This window comes from Symphodus melops (assembly GCF_947650265.1).
Source record: "Symphodus melops genome assembly, chromosome: 14".
In the NCBI taxonomy this organism is placed as follows: Eukaryota; Metazoa; Chordata; class Actinopteri; order Labriformes; family Labridae; genus Symphodus; species Symphodus melops.
The window spans coordinates 15381908-15408590 of record NC_136704.1 but is presented as its reverse complement, the minus strand read 5'-3'; the positions used below and the strand labels follow the sequence as shown (position 1 = coordinate 15408590).

The 26683-nt window shown below is 41.2% G+C and overlaps 1 protein-coding gene across 2 annotated transcripts in view; it reads right to left on the bottom strand.

The window, feature by feature from the left end:
• stau2 (staufen double-stranded RNA binding protein 2) overlaps positions 1–26683 on the bottom strand; it is an 88196-nt gene that overhangs the window by 56999 nt on the left and 4514 nt on the right. For both annotated transcript variants that reach the window (XM_079361669.1, XM_079361670.1), the window contains 3 exons: positions 25348–25483; positions 6322–6481; positions 1146–1253 (listed from right to left, as the gene is read on the bottom strand). In XM_079361669.1, coding sequence (XP_079217795.1) covers positions 1146–1253; positions 6322–6481; positions 25348–25483 — 404 coding nt within the window. The remainder of the gene's footprint in view (positions 1–1145; positions 1254–6321; positions 6482–25347; positions 25484–26683) is intronic.

The window sequence follows — 26683 nt, the reverse complement described above, 5'->3', positions numbered from 1 at the left end:
AGGATGGAGGAAGGGAGGGGGCACGCAGAGTAAACTGAGCCTCCCTTGTTTTTGGCACCTTGCAGAGAGCAGTAGAAGAAGAGGGGGCCATCAGGGAGTGAAGATTGGATGAGTCAGCTGAGATGCGCCGAAGGCCAAGGGGAACAGACCCAGCCGGTCATGTAAGGACACACCAGACTACGGCGTGAATTTAGAAGAAGCAGTGGGTGTAATTGTTAAAAGAGCAGAATCAGTGGTTTAAAACACGCTAAAGGACAACTTCAGGAAATGATCATCATACTAGAATTCTGTAGACTGTGTTATGGGATATGGGACTATTTCTTGTTGACAGAATAACGCTGTTAGGGCTTCTTTTGTAGAAAGTGGGTGAATGTAAAACAGCAGAAGGTAACTGAGGCCTTAGATGAAAAAAATAATTTAAAAAAAAAAAATCCCTTGAACGTAACAAACTTGAGTGCTGGTAGCATAGACTAGAGGACAGTGAGCGCGCTCCATACACGGAGGCCTGTGGCTCCGTTCCTGCTCGTCGTCTCTCTCCTATTTCTAACTCAATCAACTGTCCCTATCTCTACAAATAAAGCCATGAGAAGTCCCCAAAAAGAAACCTTTCCATGTAACATCCTTATGTTGGTCATGAAGATCAGAGAAGAACTTTTCAAGCGCACAAAATGTCGTTTTATATTCTAGTGCCGAGCCCAAGGTTCACATGATATTTCTATGATAGAAACAGATATTGTGTGAATATGAAACGGAGGTGGGGTATCACATTCCCTGTTGTTGAATTGATGTCTGAGAGTGTCCTTTGAGGAATAATATTTGTTGAGTGAAAACAGGCTTCCAGAGAAGTTTTCTCCCAAATGGCTGAATAACGAGGGACTTATTTTCTTATCAGCTGAGTCACCACCACAGGCAACCAGACCACGTCACGACACCCCAGGCTCGTTTCCCAACTGCAGCCCAGACGCACTTTAGACTTCACACCATTGGATATTCCGTCATGAGGGCATCCTCAGTTCCAACACTTACCGTATTAGGACACTTTAAAAAGTACTCATGCATTCCTTTTCTGCTTGGCCTTATCTTCATTAACTCTTCATGATTTACAGGAACAACAGGAGTGAGAATTCCAAGTACACGAGTCTCACCTCAAAGTTGACTGATAAGTTCCTCTTGAGGGCGATTTCATACACCAGGCTTATCTCTGATTTGCTGGCATCGGTGCCGTCCTCGCTCTCCTCCTTTTCCTCTGGGCTCTGAAACAAGGAAAACGTCAGAGGTTTAAAAAAACAACAACCTGAAAGTGGACATGCTGTTTCATTCTTATTATTCATTCAAAAACGGGAAAGTGTGACCTCCTACTGCAAAGCTTTTATCATTTTTTCAGACAGTGACCATTTGATACATCATGCTGTTTTTAGATGAGCTTGACATGCACTCGAATCAGAAGCCAAAAATCAAAAAACCCTGCTTCAATATCACTTGTTTTACGATTAGATTACATATTAAAGTTGGAACCATATAACCTACTTAAAGTCATTAAATAAAATGATGTCTGTGGACGTGGCTCCATGAGAAGTGCTGACTCATTCAAACTTACATCCTCACTGCAGATCTTCTGGGTGAAAGAAAACAGCAACAAATCAACAACCATACAGTCGTACACAGCTGAAGAGGACTGGGTTTTTTTTAAATTCCAGCTTTCAATTAAAAAAAAAAAAAAAAAAAATCAACTGTGACCCTTTGAACTTGTCACATCAAAATCAGAACGAAACACCTCCATGTGACACGTGCTGCTGCTGCTGCAATGAGAAACTCGCCTGTTTTGGATACGATCTTTATCTGCTACAGGATTAAGATTGATTTCAGGACATGACTGGTGGTCCTCAGCCTGTAAAGCAAGATCTCTGCGCCGTGTGATCGGATTGAATACAAGACTTCCAGGATCAAAACTCTCCGTTCTTAGGTAGTCAGATTTCAAATTGTAAAAAGAATTTAAAAAGAAAAGCCCTGAAGATTCAGGGTATTAGAAAACTGACGTTGTGATATCTAGTCTCTATGTGTGATTATTTTAAGATTTTTATCAATGATTAATAATAATAATAATAATAATAATAATAATTTACACTTTATTAATCCCACGAGGGGAAATTCAGTTTTTACACTCTGTCTAACACACACATAGGCCGAGATACACACTCATGCACAAACAGGGTTCTAGTGACATGCATTAATGGAGAGGTCTCAGAGTGAGGGGGCTGCCCACAGCGAGCGCTCCAGAGCAGTTTTGGGGTTCGGTGCCTTGCTCAGGGGCACCTCGGCAGTGCTCAGGAAATGGACTGGCACCTCTCCAGTTACCAGACCAGTTTCCGGACTTGGTCCGTGCCGGGACTTGAACCGGCGACCCTCCGGTTCCCAACCCAAGTCCCTACAGACTGAGCTACTGCCGCCCCAATTGGCCATGTCTTACATCACAGCGCCTCCATTTACAAGAAAAATAATAAAGAAGAGATCCAAAGACTTGACACAACATTAAAACACCAAACAAATGCTCAGAGGGAATGTGGGATTCAGCTTCATATTAAGATTTAGGATTGAAAGAGAAAGAGTTCTCGAGCCTGATCTTATTAAAGTGTGAGACCTTGTACCTCAGGTTTGAACATTTCAAATTCATAGTTCAGGATTTGGTAATGGTCAGAGACAAATCTGTTAGCCGGCTGTAACAGGTTTTTAGAGCATGGCTTTTATAATATATTGTGTTTTTATTCCAGACATCCACAAAATTTGAGATTCAAGACAGACGAACATGAATTTAAAGAAAGAAAAAAAAGAAAAAAAAAAAGGATTGAGCTCAGTTTGATATTTCTTTTAATTATTCATTTAGTTGTGTAAATAATTACCAGCCTCCCTGAACCTATCAGATGGCTTGTTATAAAGTTCACTCTGAATCCCCCTTCCAGTAAAGAAACCTCGATACTGCCACTTAGATCCTATCAGCAGCTCCACACCAACCGAAAGGCTTTTCAGTGCCAGTATGGGAATGCTCGATCTTTATCTTCCCGTGTCCTGCTCTTTGTTTGATTGGCTCTGAATGGCTGCTGTCTGTACCCCCCCCCCCCCCTTTGGGCTTCTTCTTCCCTTCTCCCGCTTCATTGTGAGACCTGATCTGATGCATGATTCATACAGACAGATCTCAAGGATATCACAGGAAACGCAGTCACATGGTAGATGCACCTGATGCACCATGGGGAGGAGACGGCGACTTTCCGTCGGTGAGCGGTGTGTGTATATGTGTGTACGTTTTTCAAGCGTTTTGAGATGGATGTATCGGGGTATGAGAAGAAACCCAGTGTGAGTCACTCCACAGAGCCTTGTTCACACTTCCTTTACGAGCTGTTATGATGGTTTTTTTTAAGTGCATTCAGTGTAGTTTTGGTCACACCTTGTGATGTGATTTATAGTGTGATGCCCCCACCAAGGCTAAATTCAAAAGTAACCAGGTTTAAGCGCCTGCATCTATCTACGGTGTGTGTTGGCGTGCTGGAATAACCAAGCAGAGAAGCGGCCTTCCTTTAACAAAGACTAATGGACCTCTACTTAATAAAGCAACTTCAGTGACAGGCTTGGCCACCCGCCGTGTCTGAAGGAGAGATACTGCAGGTCCTTCCTTCCTGCTGCAGTCAGACTGTTTAACCAAGCATGCTGTCAGTAGCTCATAAAACCGAACTGGACAATGTACTCCTACCTCTTGTGCAACAATGATGTTCTAAGATCTTATTTGTATTTTTAAATTTGATTGCAATAATTATTTATGGGACAAATTGTGCAATAACATTCCATCCTTATATGCAGTGTGTGCATGATAGTGTTCATACAGACTGGCATCTTTAAGTTACTGGCTCTTACTTGCATTTCAACTGTTCCTTTTTGATGCATATTTTTTTTCTACACTTTTATATTTTCATCTATTTTAATTTTTTGCACTGTGTGATTTTTCTTCTTCTATCCAGCTTTGCTGCTGTAACACTAAATTTCTCCGCTCGCGAGATGAATAAAGGATTATCTTTTTTAGAGAGTCCTTGGAAAAGTCCAAGCGAGTGAAGAAGTCATATAGTGTTCTAAGTCTGGCCCTGAAGGAGCCGTGTGAATGAACAGAGACTGTGGGCGTACAGAGGGTCTCACATTCACATCCATGCCCACGAGCGTGGCTAAATGCTTCGACATCAAAAGGGATGTGAGGGATGGATCTCCCAATGGACGGAAACAGAACAGTCCTTTGAAAAGTAACGGTTTATTATGAAGGTCCAACATTTCACAGATCTTAATATATCTTCTTCCCCTCAAATGAACCGCTGAGAAGTTGTCCTCGAAACTTCACTTTGCATGTTTCCCCCTCACAAACATCAAGACACACCATACTAGGGACAGAACTGTTTGAACTTCAGATATGACTGCAGCTGGTCTGATACCGACAAAATGAGGAACAGTAACAACAACTACAAGAGATTTTTAATCACACATCTAGTCTAATTTTCTGTCTGTGTTTGGTGCTTTTCTTTAATCTTCTATATTTCTTTTGGGTGAAGTTTCCAAGTCTGCGACCTGCAGGTTGTTTTTAATGATCATACACAAAGTCTTAGATTATCTTCATGTGCCAATTCTTCTATATTCTTGTGTGAAATAAAAATGGATTTCTCCTCTGGGGGAAGTAGTTTGATACAGTGCAGATATTCTGGTAAAGCTGGGCTGAATAAAGAGTTTTCTTCTGCAATGATTTGACGACGCAAAGGAGCTTAAAAAAGGCTGATGACTTAGATTAAATTAAATTTTAAACGTCTTGGAAATAAATATCATTTTTAAACATTTTTAACCAATGCTTATGTGAACGAATGTCTTCTTGAAGGATGCCACTCTGCATGGCCTGCAGTGCTGAAAGGATTGTAAGCGATGAAGTCGGAGTACCTGATGACATGATCGTTCCTGATTAAGAGGGTTTTTTTGTTCCTCTGTATGAAAATATTGGTCGTATTGGTTCATTTAAGAATAAATGAATGCTGACAGATTTAACGATCATTGGCAAATATCGACAAACAGTAACACGCAGGGATTTACAAGTTAGTCAACGTTTCACTTTCCATTTTTTTATGACGCCTGAAGCCATTTTCTTTGTGTTTCCTTGGGTTACATATTGTTGCTCTACCTTTGTATAAACACAACACATTTAGAACACCACTGATGTTTATCTGTGGTCCTCCTTAAATCAAAGGTTTGACAGGTTGTGGTATAAAAAAAAAAAAAGGAACACTACTAGCCCCAGGGTGTCCCCACACACACACATATACAACATGACAGACATACACTGCAGACACAATGTGCCTCAATTTGTAAAGCAAGACTCAGAAGCAGCAGCAGACAAAGAGCACATTTATGCAGGCCGACGCCACAACGACAGCGAGTCGGGCAAAGTGAGAAGAGCCAAAGCGTTTTGAATAACCATCAGCGATGCCAGGCGCTGAGGATATGGGGTAATTTGATTTCCGGTGGGAGATGATAACAACAGTTAACAGCCATGCCTGAGGGGAAACTTTGAAAAAGGTACAGTGACGTTGGGAGGAGGCGGGAAGAAAAGAAAAAAAAGGGCCAAAGTAAAGAGAAACTTGGAAGAGAAAAAAGCACTCGAGCCAGGTGTCAACTAAACTATGGAGACAGCACGGCTTTAACGATACATTAGAGTAATAAGAGCTGAAGTGGATTAGGATTAAATCTGATGAAAGCTGGTTACGCGCTCATTTTAGCATCTGCAAAAAAAAAAAAACACGTGCCGAGTCACAAGGTGACTTAAAGTGCAGGACGAGGTGCTGATTGTTAAGGACAGAGGAATGACCTTTGGCCAAAAGAATGACTGACAGAACATCATATCGGATGGAAACAGTTTGAGGATGTACTTCATAAGGTTGAACCGTGTGCAGACAACCTAAGTCATCATTTCCCTTTAAATGTTCCCAACATATGAGCTCAATCACACGATACATCGATGACTTAACAGACAGTAAATGGACCTGCAAGAAGATGCTCAATCATGACAAAGTAAAGATGGAGAGAGAGAGAGAGGAATGACATACAGGACAAGAGCCAAAGGTTGGATTCAACCCCCCCTCCCCCCATTCAACCCCCCCCTCCCCCCCATTCAACCCCCCCCTCCCCCCCATTCAACCTTGTATTGATGATAGTGAAAAAGGATTATTCGTGTCCTGACCAGTAAAATAAAGAGGCTATCTTTGGGTGTGATTCGTCTGAAGCGATCGCTGGTGTTTCTCTGATTACCTGTGGGGGGCGTTCTGGGATGGGTTCGTTGCGCAGGGCTTGCAGCGCCTTCATGGCTGCGTTGTGTCTGGCTGCTTGGCGGGTGCGGCCATCGCCTATAAACTCGTGACTCCCCACAGACAGCTGCACATAGAAGATCTTAGGAACAGGATAATGGTACCTAGGGAAGAAAAGGAAAGAAAACGTGAATTTTATACATAGAAATGTTGATTCTTTACATCTTGTGTCTTCATTTCAAATACAAGATAAATCTGTTACAAGAAAAGGCAAGGAAGAGGCTGAGCCTTTATGAGCTGAGTTATCAATTCAAAGCGTTTACACCGCTCACCACTTCATCAGGGTCAATTACTACACAATAGCCTGTTGGCCAACCGCTTGACAAATGTCTCACTATTGAATCTAATCTAAGTGTTGCTAAACAAGGCCCAGGGAAATATATATCCTCTCTTCTTTCTTCTGGCCCCAAACATAGATTTTCCTCTTTTCTTTGGGTCATGACAGAGCGGGACTGAGCCATCAGCGAGCAGATTTAGAGGTCTGGGAGTCCGCGTGTGTCATACCCCCTCCTGGGTTTGGGGGGAGAATGTCTGCCAGGTCGACGACAGGGAAAGAGAAATAGTGGGAAAGCTAACAAGAGGAGAGAGGAATCCAAACTTTTTAATATCCTTCTCCATGCCCTCGGCTAGTATTCACTTACACACACAAGGACGCACAGCCAACATATTCTATAGAAACAAATGGATAACAGCAGGCAGGCGCAATTTATGGAACTGTGTCCGATGCCAAAAAGTATTCAATGTTTTAATGGTGTTTAGTACACTACATGCTGGAGAATATTAAAACAAGCCTGACAGAAATGGAGATATGTATTCATTTTCAGCTATTCCAAAACATCCTGCTTGGCACTGCAGCCGCTCAGAGACGTGAGATTTAATACTAAATTGGAATGTGGGAAACCCAAGAAGCTTTAAAAAACCAAGAAGCTCAATGAAAAGTGGTACGCAGTGGAAACTTTTGTAGTTTCTTTCAACAAAAAACACATGTGCATGTTAAATGAAGAACACTTTACACATAAATACAGCAGACGTCCTCCTCTGTTTATGTCTCTCTGAGTCAGGACTGTCTACAATGAGTGAGAAGTGTGAGTCCTGCCAGCTGTATTGCTGTCGGAGCCGTGTTTACATCATGTTTACGTGGCTGGGACGGCCTTGCTTTTAGACTGATATAGCCTACTCACTGCTTATTTGGATGTTATGTCTTTTGATGCCGGTCATTCGGTGTCAATATATGTGCAATATGAAGCGTTTGTGTGGTATCATTAGCCTGCTCACAAAACAATGCATACAATGCAGCCCAAAGGTAACCAGAGTAACTATAGCAGACTTACCAGTTTACTTTAGCATATTAGCGTTGGATCTAAATACCTACCAAGTCACTTTAACCTGCCATTGACTGCATATCATTTCTTATTGTCCCGTTGACTTCACCCCATTATGCATATTCTTATGTATACATCTTCTACCACTATTTTTCTAAATTGTATTTATGTTACTATTCTGTTCGGTTTTGACTTTTTGATTGTTGCTGCAACGCCAGAATTTCCCCCTTGAGGATCAATAAAGTAATATCTTATTTTATCTTGCTGAACATGAGGACCAGCTGAGCCTGAGATGGATGTTAGGTCACGAGTGAAACTTGCATTCAGTCTTTGAGCTAGGGTTGGGAAATTTACTTTTTTTTAACGTTTTGTGGAACTTAGTAAGAAAAACCAGGAATAACAGAAGTTTTTTGAAATGTGTCAAGGGAGATGGAAATCAAAACTATAAATGAGGATCTAATGGGGGAGTGGAAAAGCCACAGGATCACTGAAGTCATCGGTATACACCGACACTGAACCTTGTAGGTCTGATACAACCTCCAGGGTAGATGTTGTGATGAAGGTGAGAAATCAATATGGCATTTTAAGACAAGTCAGTGATTCTCTGAATTCGCTGAGCTGTTTCATCAGGAGGCCTCGAGCCTGAGAAGAAAGTTTAAAAGGCCATCGAGGACAACATGGATGGATGGCGTTAATGATCCACCAATCAAATCTGCTGCTTCATCTGCCATCTTGGTTGTGTTGTTAACATTACAGTTTTTTGATCATGTCCTGCCTCCTGAAGGCGACTCGGTCACATGTCAGGGGGAAGGTTGCCCTGAAGCGCTTCAGAAATACTCAAACGTCCGTGAAAAGGGTTCATGACGCGTCTTTAACGGAGGGGTAATGGCGACCGAGGTGACCCGTTTCCGAACGTAGATTCAATAGGACTTTAATCTGTTTTTGTTAGTTTTAGGCATCATTCTTACTGGCAATAATAACACTGAGAGATCACCGATGTAATGTCTCGAATCTGGACGTTTGCCGAAGAGCTGCGCTCAGATGGGAAAAGAAACATGAGCAGTCCAGACTCTCGTCCAAATTGAAAGCATGAAAACAAAAAGCATTGTTAAAACTGACGGCTGTACACATCCATCACAACTTAGAGAACAATTCTGGTGATTTTAGGATTTTATTCCAAAAGAAATTGAAAGATAATACAGATTTCTTTTGGATTGCCGACAAGCTGTCTGACGGACTTAATGCTTGATCTCCCCTCATGAATCTCTGTGGAGCAATGACGCCATGTTTCTGGACCTCTACGGTTACTTTGGTCAGAGAAGAGTGTTATCAATGATCATAGAAACTATGGCCAAGGGAACAAAACAATGGTTTGTTTAATAGATTATAATTAACTTGGAATAACCTGACTAAGTTCCCCTTAAAACTACTGGAACAATCGTTCAGTTCGTCAAGTCTTGGTGAACCAACGAGACAAGCTCTTATCTTTTTGCTCTTCCTGTCATGTGTTGATCCTTTTTTTTTCTTCGTAGGAATATCCTCATCCGGCTGTCCAACTCACACAACACAACTCACTGTGATCTTCACAGTGGAGAACACAAGCTCAAGTCTTTTTCGGTGCTGGTAATCACTTAGCACCAAGACAAATCTTGTTGCAGCAGTGACAAGGATAAACCTCTATAAAAGCAAGAGAAAAAGAGGCCTCTGAATAATGTTCTCTCTGTTAAATAATCAGCGAAGAACTTAAAGCGAAATGTATGAAATGTTTCCCATTTTCCACACCAGGATCGCTGCCTCCCTCCTTACATAAGTCTATGTACAAGAACTTACCTGTCATCTATCATATCTATATCTTGTGTTTTTTTTAAACAAAAAATAACAAAAGAGCACAAACAGGCAAACAAAAACAATCTGATAGTTGGAAAGAAAATAAAACGAAATAAATTGCTAGGATTGCTTAAGTATTCGTAAGTTCATCAAAACTTTTTCAATCCCAGCACGGTTTACATACAAATCTATATGACATGCTGAGCTCGTGTCTTCTCTCCGTCTCCTAACAATGAGTCAGCGTTTTACTTCCTAGGAATTCCAGCAGCTCCTTCCCCAGCCCACAGCCCGACTCTCATCTGTCTGCTCTCAGCCTTCCCTTGGTTGGGGCCGGCTTGGGCCTCGCACGTCAAGTGTGGCCCCAGGGTCTCAGAGGACATGCCAAGTGCAACATGGGCTCTCGCCAACAGTACGGAGCTGAGATTGGAGCAGCTGGGGCTGCAGCGCCGAGTACAGGTGCAGAAAGGAGGAAACAGAGAGAGAGGGATGAGAGACAGAGAGAGAGAGAGGGAGACTGAAGGGGGAAGAAAAGAGCGAGAAAGGGAGAAGTAAAGTCAGGGAGAGGAGAAAGAGAGCGATATGGAAGGAGGCCTGTGGGAGACCCTGCTTCACAACGTGGGAAAGTAGTGGCTTACACACAAGCAAGTCAGCCAAGAGCACCGGCGAGCGCATGCACACACATCAAAATCAAGCAGACAAAAAAGAGAGAGAGCATAAAAATCACGTCAGCGCTCTGTGGTCCGTACAAAAATCAGCACATGCTGGCTGGATCTGCCTGTTCTGTGTTATCAATTATTATTTGTGTTATTATTATTACTGCAGAGAGGGAATTGGACCAGGACACCTGTAGGGAGGGTGTGAAGCAAAACATAAGGGGAAAAAACACACCACTTTGTCTGGGGATGACGTGTGTGTGTGTGTGTGTGTGTGTGTGTGTGTGTGTGTGTGTGTGTGTGTGTGTGTGTGTGTGTGTGTGTGTGTGTGTGTGTGTGTGTGTGTTGTGCAAACTGTGCGAGGGAAAGAAAAACTGAGCGATGCCACAACTCAATCAAATGATAAGTCATCGGTGTTCAGCGGTGAGTAATGAATTTGACTTTGAGGTCCTGCGGCTTTCTTTAATGTGGGATTCCTTGGTTAAAGTTCTCTATTTCATCTTAATCATTCAAAGACGCATTCACGAACACACACAGAAGCAGACGCAGGCAAAAAATAATAATAAAACGCTGCCGCTATGAAGCCCACACACAGTCCTAATGGGAATTCGGAGACATGGTATTGCAATTAATACTATAAATGACAGAGTGACATTTAGGTCGGAAACTATTTTTTCTCCTTTGGGATGGAAAATGTTGTTCTTTTTTTTGTTTTTTTTTAATGGGGGAAAAAATGCTCATTCTGTCTTTCTGGATGTTGCACTTGCTCTTAAAGTAAACAGGAAACCACCGTCTTTGAGGTCGGCACAACATGTGAAATTGTGTGTGGACTCCTAAAGGGAAGAAGAAAAAAAAAAAAAGAAGGAAAAGTAACAGTCGAAGCGTGTCGTCCCCTCAACGATTCTATCACGAGAATGTTTGCCTCGAAATTAATGCTTTGTGTACTTTAACAGAATCACGTGAGGAACAACATAGTCGGTGAACAGAAAAGGTCATATAGACTTTAACTACGCACACTGAGAGGCGTGTAGTTAAAGGCCCCCCCCCCCCCACTCGCTCCAGGTGAATTCTCCAGATTACATCCTGCTGTGTTCTCACGTCGGCCCACTCAGATGTGTTCACATAATCAGCTCCTCCGTCAAATAGCAGGAGTTTTTTCAAGTGTGGCAGACTTTGTTTGTTTTTTTTGTAGGTTAGTTTATTGTACAATATTTCTACCACACAAACTGAAGAAGGCACATTAAAAAACAAACCAAATAAAAACAAACAATGATATAAGAACTTTTTTTATAATGATGTGAAAGTAAACTCAAATGTAGTGCCTGTAATGTAATACATAACGTTGTTGACCACACACACACACACACACACTCTCCTAAAAGGGGACAGAGCCGGGGCTCTCTCCTCCACCAGCTGCACTTCCTTCCAATCTTCTGTCTGAACTTCACTCGTTTTCTCTCCCTCCCAGCTTCCATCCTTCCTTCCCAGTGTCCATCATTGATTGCGTTCCTTCCCTTCGGCCTCACGCAACGTTCAGCGAATGCAGAAAATACAGAGTGGTGTGAGAAAAAAACAGTCCATGTAGTCAAGTAAACACAGGGCTCAAAACATCGACTGTCATGGCGTTGGACACCAGTTTGAGGTTAGAAACCGCTAATCCACATGGGAGAAGCTGATTCAGCGACATGGCAGAGCTGCTTTGTCATTGATTTTTTAATTTTATATTAAGCAATATTTTTTCCTCGGCACATGAAACACGAGCAGACAAGTTGTGTTTAAATCTGAATTAGAATACAAATCAGCGTCTTGATTGAAAAGACAAACATTGGAGCATGACAACACAAGGTGAAAATAAACATGTGTTGGTTTGATTGCATTGTTATTTGTGTGTTTTTGGTTTGATTCGACGATGACATCAGCAGAATCTAACCAACTGTGTGGCCTTGTATACAGAGTGTTTCCTTTGTTATGATGGGAGTCCTGGTTTGATGTTGCCTTACGGTCTAATCTGGTTGTGGACGGGCAGATTCTGTCTTTTGTTTTTTTTTGTTTTTTTCCTCATGTCCCGCCTACTTTACTGGGTGGAAGACACAGCAAGAGACTTAAAGGGTTGGTGTGATAGAATCAATCGTTCGCACATTCATACAAAGAGAATATTGAGAGATTAACTATTTCAAAAAAAAATCAGATTTTTGTTGGATTGATCAAAACGGATTAATGCAGCCATTTCTTTTTACTGATAACGAAAGACGCCTGGACATTAAACACATTTTAGAATATAGTTTATGGTACATGCTTAATTTCTCTAACACACATTCTTTGGGCTTTGGTCTTTTTTCTTTTTTTTTTTTAACAGATGAATAAAACTGGTAAAAACACCAAAGTGGGGTCTGAATAAATGTGAGTCTTTTTGCTGTACTCTTCAGTGGACGCAGCAGGTCCTGCTTCCTACGTTACACCATGAAGCGAGAATCTCTCAGCTTAACACATTTTCAAACATCTGGGTGGTAATGGGTGTGCAAAACGTGAGTAAAAAACAGTGGGCTGGATTCTCGACTTCCTAACCAGAGAGTCCGACTTAATGGGACTCGGTCTGACCTAAAGTGCACGTCCACTGGCTCTCCACAAGGGTGCATGCTTTCCCCCATATTGTTTATTGTTTAAATAAATATGTGCATGTGTCCGAGCAGATTTCACAACAGATCTATCACAAAACATGCCGATGACTGAGAACCGCAAAGGCCCGGCCAGCTTGTCCAATGGAGTGAGGAACCTTACCTCCAGCTGAACGTATCTCGAGCTAAAGATACGATTATTGATTTGAGAAAGAAAACTCACGTGACTGACCAATATTCAATATTCTGACCTGTAATCCAAAGGTCAGAATATTGAGTAAGTGCAGTCTTTGCAGCGTTGAAGGAAACTGCTTTCACGTTGACTGAACCGTAATGAGAAGGTTGTATCGTGCTTTTTATTGAATCAGTGTTGCGTTTCTTTGGCTGTCATGGTTCAGTGAAATCTTAAAACTCTTTAAATGAGATTGTTAAACGGTCCAGCCGTCTGATTGGTGAGTCACAGTTGCAGTGGACGGCTACAGAGATTTGAAATGATGATTCTCACCTTCTCTTCAGCTGTGGACCGAAGACTTTTAGTCCCAAGGTGTCAAACAAAGCTTTCTTTCTGCTGCTATCACTGAACTGAACAAACTGCAGCCATATTTGCGCATTCCCTTTAATTTCTTTATGAACAAAACATATTTTTACCCTGCCTGAAGAGATCTAATTTATTCTCTTCCTTAAGTCCTGATTGGTGGAACCTTGAGGACTTGTATCATTTTATATGTCACGTCTTTATAGTTCTTTTTCTCCCGAACGTGTTCATTGTTACGCCTGTTCTGTAATCTGTGTGTCGTGATGGATGTCCATCTTTCCGGCTGCAAACTAATCTAACTACTTCACCTGAAGCTGAACCTGATGACAGTCACTGTATTAGAAATGTGATCTCCACCTTAATTAGTCTACTGACAGGCAAAGAGGAGAGGCTGAGGCCGGCCTTAAGCGTCCACGCAAACAGCTACAATGGTCCACTTGTCATTGAAAAGCCATTATAGAAGGCGGTTTATTGCCAAGCCTTGGAACACCTCAAATGAATAACTACTCGATCTGTGGGCCCGTGCGTCCTTCAGACAGTGTTGATCTGCTGATATTTATAATTCGACATCTTACAAAGAAGACAAAGGAAGGTGTCAAAAGGCGTCAACCTGTTTCATGACACCTTCAAAGTGATAATGAGAAGCTTCAGGGGGAAAAAAGCCACAACAAATGTTATTCGACCGGACGTCCCCAGAGGCGGCTCTGACTCAGAGCTACGCGTTCGTTCACGAGGATGGTGCAGCACTTAAAACCGCCTTATGTTTGTTCTAAACTTCGCAAATCGCTCCCTGTACCCACGACAGCTATTTATGAAGAATGACTAGCAGACGCAGCAAAGAAGAAGAAAAAAAAAATCTGAGCTTTCATAACTTATTTTAATTAAATTGTCCAATCTGACAGTGTTCATTGTTTTTACTGTTTGTTGTGGTTCCAATTTTGGATGAACACGAGATTATAGCTCTCTTTGTGCGAGCTCTGTGATCAGTGTGCTGCCTTTCTTCCATGCCAGGACTCACGACAAGTCCCGGCCCCTTGTAAACCGAGCCGAGCTCTCCTGTCACACTTTATTGTCGAGTCAGAGTCGTACACCAAGTCCCCCTTTTTCCAAAGCATGACAGATTTACAGAGCTCGAACTGACAGGTAGCACGCTACAGGGAAATAAAACATTCACATGGGCTTATTAAGACAAAAAAAAAAACAAGGGCTGATTTCATTATTCTAGCCATAAAAGCAACCACTGGAAAATAGTCCGAGCTCTAATCTTCTTACTGAAAACAGGCATCGCGTGAATAATTCTCAACCCTTCAGCTCAGAGAAATATCGTAAGTAATATAAAACTGGCCATTATGTGCAAAAATGACACCATGTGTGCATTTATGTGACAAAGCAAAACTAAAAAAACAACTTTTGTGTGTGCGTGTGTGTGTGTGCCCTTCTTGTGCCAACTTGCTAAGCCTTGGCCGACTAAGAGGCACGGCTGGCTCGTGTTCAGTTTCAAATCAGAGCCTGCTGTCCTCATTAAGAATATTACATTGTGGCCTGCTGGTTTATGTGCATTGTCATTAAGAGGGGAAAACGAGTTGCTTTGTTAGAAAAGTGCTCCTGTGCCATTTTCTAATAGAAATGATATGAATGTGTTATTGCCAAACTGTTCGGTCTCGGTTTCTATGCAAGCTTTTCGGCCTGCGAATGATTTTCCTCTTTGTAATTATAAAGACATCTGGGAAGTCGTCTGGGACAACATGCAACATACTTGACTGGTTCTTCATCATTGGATTCTCTGCTTACAGTACCTCACTTGCATGCATTGAGTCCCTGTGGAAAGTAGTGTGGGCGCATCACGGACGTGTAGGACAGATGACTTCAGTTTTTTTTTTTTATTATCTTGGCAGAGAAGCAGAAAATGAAAAGAAAGTGACAAAATTAGTGACCTTACAACGCTCAAATTCACTTTTTTTTTTTTTTAAATCAACAAATTTGGCTCATTCCACTTTCTTTCCTTCCTCATTACTCCTGTATTTCCATTTAGATCAGCTAACAACACTCCTTTCCAAACGTACAGTATGTGCAACCATCCCATCACGCTGTGGCGCCCCGAACGTTTGCCTTTTCGAGCAGAAGTGCGGTTTGCTTTTGCTGACAACGCAACACAAACCAATTACGTGATGTGAAATACAGTTGCCCCCCCCCCACCCCCCCCCGCCCGCCCCATTTTCCTTGTGAGCATTCAACTGTTCAGACCACCAAAGAAGACGCGCAGCATCACTTAACAGAACAAACTTTGTTTTGACTATTGCGTACAGTTGAAAGTATTCAACGGAGACAAGATGATAGGTGTCGTACCCCTATTATGCCAGAGCAAACCTTTCAAATGGAGCCAACCGTGTGTCTCTGCTGCGGGCAGGATTGGAACCAAAGTCACATAAGTATACATTTGTGATAGATATTATGATGTTTCTGTTTTCTTCATGACTCTCCGTCATCAAACCACAGAGAGAGGATCGGTGATTGGGATGTGGAGTGAGTTCAAAATGTGGCTAAAAATCAAGAATCAGTCTCCTGAATAATAACCTTTACCGCAAAAAGGCAGCGAAATAAATCTGGCAGGCTTCGAAAATCATTCAGAAGTATTATTATCATTTTAAAAAGAATACTGCCGGTATAGTCAGAACGGGCTCTGAGGAACTAAAGTGAAGAAATAAAACTTGTGTTTTAGAGACAAACACCTGCTAGCTGTTTACAGTAAAGGGCTGTTCGTGTGGTTTTCAAGAGTCACTATTCAGTAAGGACGTTCCCGAGACCGTATGAACACTTAAGGTGATATCTCTGGATTCTGCTCAGGGTGAATTTCCCAGAAGAAAAACTGAAGTTACAGTATCTTGGAAAATCAGAGTACGGATGATGGGTTTTTATCAAAGTGAGGGCTACAGCTACATGGCAAGTACTGTGGGAAGAGAAGGGTTCGATTCAGCGTAATGACATTATGGATCATGCGAAGTGGTCCAATGCTCCCCACCTCACCATCTCAGATTTTGATGAAATTTGGTATACAAGTTGGTACTTGGCCAAAATGAATGTGTGGGCTGCAGAACGGCCCTGACATGAAGGCGTTTTTGGGAGGCCTTTTCTCAGTGTCTATGGGCTTTGTAGTGCTTCAAACTGAAACTGGTTTTGGCCGAGGTGGCCTCGTTTTTGCCCAAACTGAGAATAAAAACAGAAATTACCGGTGACACTGACCCGTGTCACACTCAGAAGCCTATCTCTGTAAAACATGGTGGTTGTATCAACCAGATTTTTTTTAATCAGCAATCCAGTATCGCGTTTAACGTCATGGCTCAATGTCCGCCCTTGGTAGTCTATTAGTTATCTTCTCAGCAGCTAAAAGATTGCTAATGTTTCCTGCTTTCATAAATCAAACATGGGATACCCCAGTACTCCATGAACTTTTGATAAGAGCGTTTTATCTTCCCACCCTGCAACGTGACGTCAAGAGAAAACTGACCGTGAAGTGAACACGATGAGCAGAGAGAGCAGCAGTGATGTGCGTTTGCACATTCGCACGTCTTAAGAGTCCCTATGAAGACGCCTTCTTTCGTTGTTTGAACCATGCAGTCAGGCCTGCTTCAAATCAGAATGAAAAAAAAAAGACAACGCTTTTTTTCCCAGTCATGTCAGATGCTTTGTACATAGTGGTCCAAGGTTCGTCTTTACGTTCAAAAAAGGGGCAGAAAAAAAAAGAGAGAGAGAGGAGGACACACATGGAGACACAAACACGACGCTCCACTCAGAGGAGAGCAGATGAAAGGAGACACCAGACTTCTGTATCACCGAGTCTGTTGAGCACAAATCATTCTAAGCATTTGTTTATGTTGGAGCTGTACTCCAGTCCTCCACCCCCAGGCTGCACAATAAAACACCGCTTTATGAGTTGACCCCCATTTGTACAATTTGAACAGATTGTGCTTTGTTCTGGCATGTCGCCGGTTATACTTTATGAACCATCTGCATGAGTGCATCTGATTTACTGATCTACACAGATATGTGGGGATTTTTTTGTAAACTGATAGAATGCAATAATAATATAAAAAAGAAATTCTTTTGAAGTTTCTACCTTGTGGGCTTTGGCAGCTTCCTTTTTGTTTTTTTGGACCGAGGGGATGATTGGACGGATAAGACGGATGTTCTTTTTTATATGTAAAATAAATAAATAATAATTATTAAAAAAAAAAAACTCTCTGACGTGCCGGAGTGGACGAAAGAGCACACAGTGTCCCAATCAGGCTATGTGAGATTGTAAAGCCCAACAGGCCAGTTAGCTTCACACGAAATGAGCTCGAGTGGGGAGAAAGAAAAAAAAAAGAAACACAGGGACTGCGCGTGTGAGAAGCATACCCCGTGGGATATCTGATATCGACGAAGAGAAAAGGATGAGAGGAAATGTTGAATGTAGAAAAGTGCTCATGGGCAGATTTGCCTTTTCAGTTCTACGAGATGGCCCAATTAGACACACAGATGACAAAGTCTACCTGTGCCTGCGTCTCTGTGTCTGGTATCACTCTGACATCCTGCAGGCATGAGAAAGGTATTCATGTTTGAAGGATGATCGCTTCCCATGGCAACAGTCCCTATATATTTCTTTCATAAGTATGGAAATGCAGCTGACAGGATGTTACTGACAAGGACACTGCCACACAGTTATGAGAACAGATCCTTTAGGAATTCAACCTCTCTCTAATTCCTGATCAAAAAGTCAGTATCAGCCTACCGTCATGTTTTGTGACATCTGTGTCTTCTGCAGAACGTTCAAAGATTCAAGCCTCGTCTTTTACATTTTGGTGTGCCCTCATAGTACATCAAAAACAGCTAACAGGAAGTGCTGCTGGTCTATATCAGTGGTTCTCAACTGGTGGGTTGATGTGTGCCAGGAAAAGAACTTGTGCTATTTAAACATGTTTGTTTTGTTCAGTTTTTTGCTTCTGTCAAATGTTTTGTGCCGATTCAAACTATACCATGTTTTGGTAAATAAAATCTGATTGGTCTAAAAATTTCAATTCACTGAGTAGTTGGTGGCCAGTCCTGAAGATAGACGAGTTGAGAAACACTGGTCTATAGCATCAAATAATGTCAGTAGGAGGCCAAACTAAAGGTAGGAGGAGACCATTCATCTCCTTTGTACTTCTCTCCTCTCTCCTTCTCTCCTCGCAGCAAGGAGAAGTAGAGCAACAGCCCGATCTGGCAGGGGTGACTGCGAGCTCCCATCAGGGCAACTTACCCTGGCACTACTTCCCTCATCCTCTTTCTAAGAATTCTCCTCAGACTTTTCTCTCCGTCTTTCTATTTTGGCACAAGGAATAGGTGCTTTCTGGTTGTGGGGGCCATGTTGTAGGGTAGGTAAGGCCTGGGTCATTTGAAGGAAGCTGTGATGGTCACGTGGTATGGAGATAAAGAAGGTCTGTGTGTTGGTGTGGTGAGCGGTGGTAGTGGTGATCATGTGGTAGGGTGGGTAGTATCGGTGTTGTCACTGTGCTGGGTCTGTTGAAGTGGGTAATGCTGTTCAGGTTGGTTATGTAACTTATCAGCAGGGGCTTAATTAGAAGAGGGGTTTCTCCATGCTTTCATTTGGGCAGACACATATCGTGTTTATTTTAAATAATAAGAGGGAGTAATGTTTATTTATATAAATTCATATAAAAGATGGAAAAAAGTCATGATTGAAAAAATCTATTAATGTCAAAATTGTAATTTTTAATTCCTAAGGCTGTGAATCGATTCAAAACACCAACAAATGTTTATTTGAAAACATATTTTCTTACAACTTAAGGACATTTTCACCAGCTGCCACTTGGAGTACAGAAAATTGCCGGCATTTTCTTCCATGCCCTCCTTCACCTGTTCGACATGATGGTTCTAGCTCACCAGTCGCACTTTGAACATTAGCTAGTTGTCAGTGTTGGTAATGATAAGTAGCGGCTAAGTACAACAATACCAATGTACTGCCAGGACTGATGATTATGGAGCAACAAGGCCTTCAGTCTGTCCTCCTTTTAATTAAAAACTGGACGTACCGAGATGAAGCCGGACTTGACCTATTCAATATGAAACGACTTCAAAAATGAAAGCAAAGCATCCTGGGAATGATTCAAAAGCACAAGGTCATATCATACACTACCCAGAGTTCAAATAAGAAACCATGGCTATAAACCGCTGACTCTTTACCAATCTGCCAGCCTATTCAAACCAACAGATCCTATGGTCTGTTTTAAAAGACATTCACAGCTTTAGATAAATGATCGGGTAATCTCTCCAAAGACACGTTTCTGATGAACACTAACTAAGCTGTCTTTAGCCCACAAGTCTCATTCATATTTAAGTGTCATGTTAGTAAAGCATAAATAATTATTTTCTGTTTTTCTCTTTGTAAAAACTTTATTTCTATCAGCTGATAAAAACTCACAAATATAAACGCTTTAGCTTTTATGGTTGAATAATCAATTGATTTTCTCAAAGAGTAAAGTGCACAGCAGACTGGAGTGGATCCTGAAACAAGAGTCCCTTTGTAACAAATAGGTTGTACTGTATGTAGTGAATCAGTTTGAAGATAGATAGATAGATAGATAGATAGATAGATAGATAGATAGATAGATAGATAGATAGATAGATAGATAGATAGATAGATAGATAGATAGATAGATAGATAGATAGATAGATAGATAGATAGATAGATAGATAGATAGATAGATAGATAGATAGATAGATAGATAGATAGATAGATAGATAGATAGATAGATAGATAGATAGATAGATAGATAGATAGATAGATAGATAGATAGATAGATAGATAGATAGATAGATAGATAGATAGATAGATAGATAGATAGATAGATAGATAGATAGATAGATAGATAGATAGATAGATAGATAGATAGATAGATAGATAGATAGATAGATAGATAGATAGATAGATAGATAGATAGATAGATAGATAGATAGATAGATAGATAGATAGATAGATAGATAGATAGATAGATAGATAGATAGATAGATAGATAGATAGATAGATAGATAGATAGATAGATAGATAGATAGATAGATAGATAGATAGATAGATAGATAGATAGATAGATAGATAGATAGATAGATAGATAGATAGATAGATAGATAGATAGATAGATAGATAGATAGATAGATAGATAGATAGATAGATAGATAGATAGATAGATAGATAGATAGATAGATAGATAGATAGATAGATAGATAGATAGATAGATAGATAGATAGATAGATAGATAGATAGATAGATAGATAGATAGATAGATAGATAGATAGATAGATAGATAGATAGATAGATAGATAGATAGATAGATAGATAGATAGATAGATAGATAGATAGATAGATAGATAGATAGATAGATAGATAGATAGATAGATAGATAGATAGATAGATAGATAGATAGATAGATAGATAGATAGATAGATAGATAGATAGATAGATAGATAGATAGATAGATAGATAGATAGATAGATAGATAGATAGATAGATAGATAGATAGATAGATAGATAGATAGATAGATAGATAGATAGATAGATAGATAGATAGATAGATAGATAGATAGATAGATAGATAGATAGATAGATAGATAGATAGATAGATAGATAGATAGATAGATAGATAGATAGATAGATAGATAGATAGATAGATAGATAGATAGATAGATAGATAGATAGATAGATAGATAGATAGATAGATAGATAGATAGATAGATAGATAGATAGATAGATAGATAGATAGATAGATAGATAGATAGATAGATAGATAGATAGATAGATAGATAGATAGATAGATAGATAGATAGATAGATAGATAGATAGATAGATAGATAGATAGATAGATAGATAGATAGATAGATAGATAGATAGATAGATAGATAGATAGATAGATAGATAGATAGATAGATAGATAGATAGATAGATAGATAGATAGATAGATAGATAGATAGATAGATAGATAGATAGATAGATAGATAGATAGATAGATAGATAGATAGATAGATAGATAGATAGATAGATAGATAGATAGATAGATAGATACTTTATTGATCCCGAGGGAAATTCAAGGCATCCAGTAGCAGTATACAGACAGGCAGGACACAAGACATTAGTTACAATACACACCCGCTGTCCCCCCCCCCCCTGTATACAAAATCCCTCCCCTCTGTATACCGCTGTCCCCCCTCCCCTCTGTATAAATCAGAATTTGATTTGGAATTGAAACGTGATGTGCAAGGAAAAATCACTATCGATTAAATTAACAGAAGGTTCGCTTTTGTTCATAAAATATATGTGCTTAATTTTTACTCTTCAATTAACAATTCGATAAGAAACACAATCTGAATCAATACAACCGAATGCTTCCAAACCCGAGAGCCGAGAGTTTTTTCAACCTGAACACAGTCGAAGGTTTGGTTTAATGTTGGCTTGGTGCTCTCATTGCAACTCTGCTTTGGTTTCTACACTGATTCTTATTTTACAAATCCTACACTTTGTTTTAGCAGTCTCCAGTTTTAATGGTGGACAGTGGGCAGCACAGTTAGTGACAGTTCTAATCTCTGTCAGTGAACTTCTGCCTGCTGGTGAGAGAAATGGAAGAGCTATGGTTCAAATTCTCCATTGTATCAGTGAACTTGGGGAGTTCGCCTGTGCAAGTGACCACCACACATTCTTAGCGTCACTTTTCAAACACGTGCCTGTATGCCTCTAATGCGGCAGACGGCCTAATACAACGTTACTCTGGGTACAGAATCCTCTACGACACAGTTGACCCACATCGTTTCCTGCAGAGAAAGCAGCTGTTAGATCAGTATCTGAGCTTCATCAAAGAAGGAAATGTCACGGAGCAAAACACCCCCCAGTCATTCAACCCACTATTCCTCCAGCTGACATAATGTTTCGGTCATAACCAAATGAGGGCTGGGCGGAGGTGGGCGGCTTCTTTCTGTTCTGCTTTGCTCACAGGGAAAGTCCGATCCAAAAATTACAACTGACAGAATGCCGGATGCATGTACTCCGAACCCCCTGGGATTGATGCAGCAGGAGGAAAACTGGGAGGTTCCACGGACAGATTAGAAGAGCCCAGTATGAGTCATTGGAATCAGGTGTTCCATTGATAACATGGGAGTCAGGGATCGTCTGCAAAAAATGTCTGATGTCACCAGATTTCTTAATAGCAAAAGTATTTTTCTTGATTCAATGAAAGTGTGTTTCAGCAGAATTTTCACTTACTGTTTCTGTAACTGACTGAAGAAGCTGGACAAAAAAAAAACTGTACTCTTCATCATATTTTCAGTCCTTAAGAATGTACGATGGCTTCGTTATGACTGCCGAGTTTGCAGAGACGCGTCGCTGATTTAAAAGTGGACTTTGATGGTATGAAATTATGCACAGGCCCTTCACCATAAATAAGATTCATTAAGACGCTGATGAATGCATGTTTCATATTATTGCCATATTTCCTCATCGGGGCACTTTCTGAATGAATCAATACTGGTCTTGGTGGTGATTAGAGCGCTGATGGATCAGAGCCAGGCTGCCCTTTTAATGGGCAGATTTTCCATCAACATGCCTCCGGATCACTCTTATTCATCATAATAGGTAAGGACATGAGCATATGGAAACCTTCCTTTCCCCGCAGTGTCATTAAAGTGACCGATTGGAGATATGGCCTGTCACTCCGCCTCATAGGCCGCCGTCTGATGAAGAGAATTCATATTCAAAAGGTCTCGCTTTCATTAATCCGGGGCTCGACTACACTGAAAGAAAGACACCTGGTGAAAACATAAATGACCTTGGGATAAAATATACTCTGAGCTCTTTTCAGGTTTTCAGACGCGCACACAGAATCCCCCTCACCCCTCGATCTTCCTCCCAAAGTAGCCTAAGAAAACAAAACAGACAGCAGCAGTTACAGCCCGTCTCTTTGGAAACTCATCGCTGTGACACATGACATTGACAGACAGTTGCTGGAAAACAGATTTTCTCTTGGAGCGCGCACACAGTCGTCTCGTCCCCCCCGCCCCCCCCCCCCCCCCCTCCTCCCGTGTTTGTTCCTGCATGGATCAGATAGTAGAAGATGTGGCCCAGATGCTAGACGGTCTGCTGACTTGACTCGGTTACCAAACGCTGCGACTGAAACACTGACTTCTTCTGGCGACGTCGTCACATTTTAAAAAAACAAATCCCACACATTTGGCATCAGAGTACCTTACTTTAGGACTTTCATGAGCCAAAAGTTTAAGTGAAAAGCAAAACAGACTTCTGTCTTCTTTTTTTTACGGCTTTAAAAAGTTTTGTATGTAAAGACTGCAGATTTAACTGCACACAGTTTTATGAAACGTTTTAATAAATCATGACGTTTCAACTAAACAGATTACAAAATGGGAGCTCAATCTCCTTAGACACAAGTGTTTGAGCAGAGCATCTGGATTACTGCTTTAGGAAACACTGCCATCTGGAGGCAGTGACATGAACCTTTGGAAATGATTTCAAGAAAATTAAACTAACAGATTATAAAGTGGAGCCACACAGCTCAGCTTGTTTTAACTGTAGGCACAACTAATGTCCCCATGTGTCTGTATATTGAGAGTGATCATCAAAGCATTAGTTACACTATAAACTATGATGGTAGAGGTAATGGCATTTCAGCAGAAAAGTCTTAAAGGATGAGTTTTCAATCTGAAGATAGTAAATTTAACAACCTTTTAGACTCAGAGAAAAATAAAGTTCAATTTGATTTAACGTGACGTGTCACATCCAGAGCCTTCAGAAACATTCCTTCCCTGAGGGAGGGGGAATCATTAATTGCACCACTGTGGCATTTTTATGGAGTTTTGGAAATGGCTGGATGACTTCAGTAAAAGGAAAAAAAAAAAAAAAGAAGAAGAAGAAGACCAAGGGAAGAAAGGGAGTTGACAGAGACGGAGAGTTGCAAAGGGACCCCATGAGGGCAACACATTCATCCGTTTGGAGAAACACATGGAGATGAGGACCACGTCTGACATGCATCAGGACCGGTGGGATCAAAGAAACAATCCCGTGTCAGGCCATCAAAGATACATCAAGACCATTCTCTTTCTTCATTTGGACTTCCTCACACAGTCAGCGTACAAGACAACATCAATGACGCTCTTCCAACAATTGATATGCAGCGGGACTTTGCAGCAGCACTGCACACAATGTAAAAACCCCAAAGTGAGGGTTTGGCTTCAGTAGATAGAAGTGTAAGGAGAGTGACTGTGCAGAGCAGTTGGCAATACAATGTTAGCAGAACATGTTGAGATAGGAATATGACACAACTAAATGTGGGACTGCGAAACATTTACAGATCACATGACTTCATCTTATCATCGGCCATCCTCAATCAGTGCCTACATGCTGTGCATACATGCGGTAACATTAAGGCCCTGACACGCCAAGGAGATCGTCGGCCATCAGTGAGCGGTCGACGCCCTAGTTTTTTGTGGTGTGTCCGGCTCCATCGCTACCCTTCACCCCCCCCCCGTCGATCTTTTTTAGGTTGACTTGAAACGTTGGAGCAGCGTCGGTGATAGGAATCTCTCTGACTGGCTGACCCGAGGTTTCATTTATTTCCAGCGTTCCACTTCGGGAAAGCCCCCTTGAGCATGCCGTCGTAGTGTCCACGCTTTCACCCATTTAGTGTGGTTTGTTGCCTCTGCCTCTTCTTTTCTTTTTCATCTAAAAGACCTGACAACTGACAACTGACAACTGACAACTTTTTATCAGACATTATTCTCGGTACGAGTGGTGACTGACAGATGTGTGAAAATAGTTTTCTCGTGTTGTAACACCTTTTGGCCAAGAAGTGTGGCGGCGTGAGGCGACGTCACGGGCGGCCTTCGTCGCCACTACTTCTTTGCCGTTTGCTTGGTGTGTCAGGGCCTTTAGGGGGAGAATTGGTACACACTTTTGGCAAGTTGACAGGTTTGGATTGCTGGGCTCACCTTTGGTTGAACATCCCTCTAAAGTTGTAATTAGCTCTGTAGTTGGGCATGGGCTTAGGATCCAGAGGCCTGTAGATAGCTGGCTCGCCTCGCTTCATGGCCAGGCCGTTCAGCTCCACTGTCGGTGTTATACTGCCTGTGTGTGACAGCAAATACCAACGATTTAAAGCAAGGCATTGCATATTTGTAGAAGAAATGAAACAGGCAGCTAAAAGCCAAAAGTTCTACCTTTATACTGCAGACTTTTCTCACCTGTCGGTTGCATGCACTTTAAATCCCAATGATGCACACTGATGTTGCATAACCTTTCACAGGGCTTTCTTAAATCCCATTAAGAGATGACTATGAGGCCTTGACAACTACAACATCTCAGAGGGCAAAGAGGGTAAAACAGACTAAGGGAATTAATTTGACCAGAGAAAAAAACCATAAGCCTTCACTTAATCTTTATTGAACGCGTGGGTCCTGGCTTTGTTCTAAAAGCCAAAAATCCCCCCCAAAATCCTGAAACAGTGCATTAATAATGCAGAAACAAGTTAATGTCAGCCCTCTCACTTTATGATTAAACTAACACATGACAAGATGAGGCGTCCCAAAGTAAAATACCGCCCTCTGAAGGGACCTCTGCAGCTTTCTGACTGTTTCAATGCCTCATTCAACAATACGATGAACATTAGAGTGTGCTACTGGACCCTTAAGGGAACAGGTTAAATAAAGATTAGAGCTTCCATGCTTGTGTGACATAAGTGATCAGTGGTTTGAAAAACAAAACAGCACATCATTTGGGAATCCAATCATCAACAATCCTAAAGAATGAAACCTATTAAGTGAAACATGGATGCCATATTTTCCTTTCATAGCTTTCTTGAGCAGATAATTTGTGGAGAAGCTGTATTTTTTAAATTAACTACACTGAAGTTGTTGCCCTTAACACCCTTAGCAAGTTTCTGAAAACCTTGAGATTAAGGTGTAAATGTTAACAGCAATATCCAACTGTTACTCAGAACAAGTCAGCGTGTCTGAAGTGGGGATTGCACCTAACATCAATATTATTAAAGGTCACATATTATACTCATTTTCAACAAGTTTAAATAAGACTCAAAGCTTCCTAAAAATGTCTGTGAAGTTTCTTTCTAAAAATCTACTCTGTACTGTATTTTATCATGCCTATAAACCCCTCTATTTCAGCCCTGCTCTGAACAGGCTGTGTCTGTGTCTGTAGCTTTAAATGCAAGCAAGCTGTGTTTGACCACGCCCCCTTCGGAGGGGATGTGGCTCGGGCTTTCTTGTGCCATGCCCTGTTATTGTGTACAGTGAGAAGGCAGACTCAGAGGGC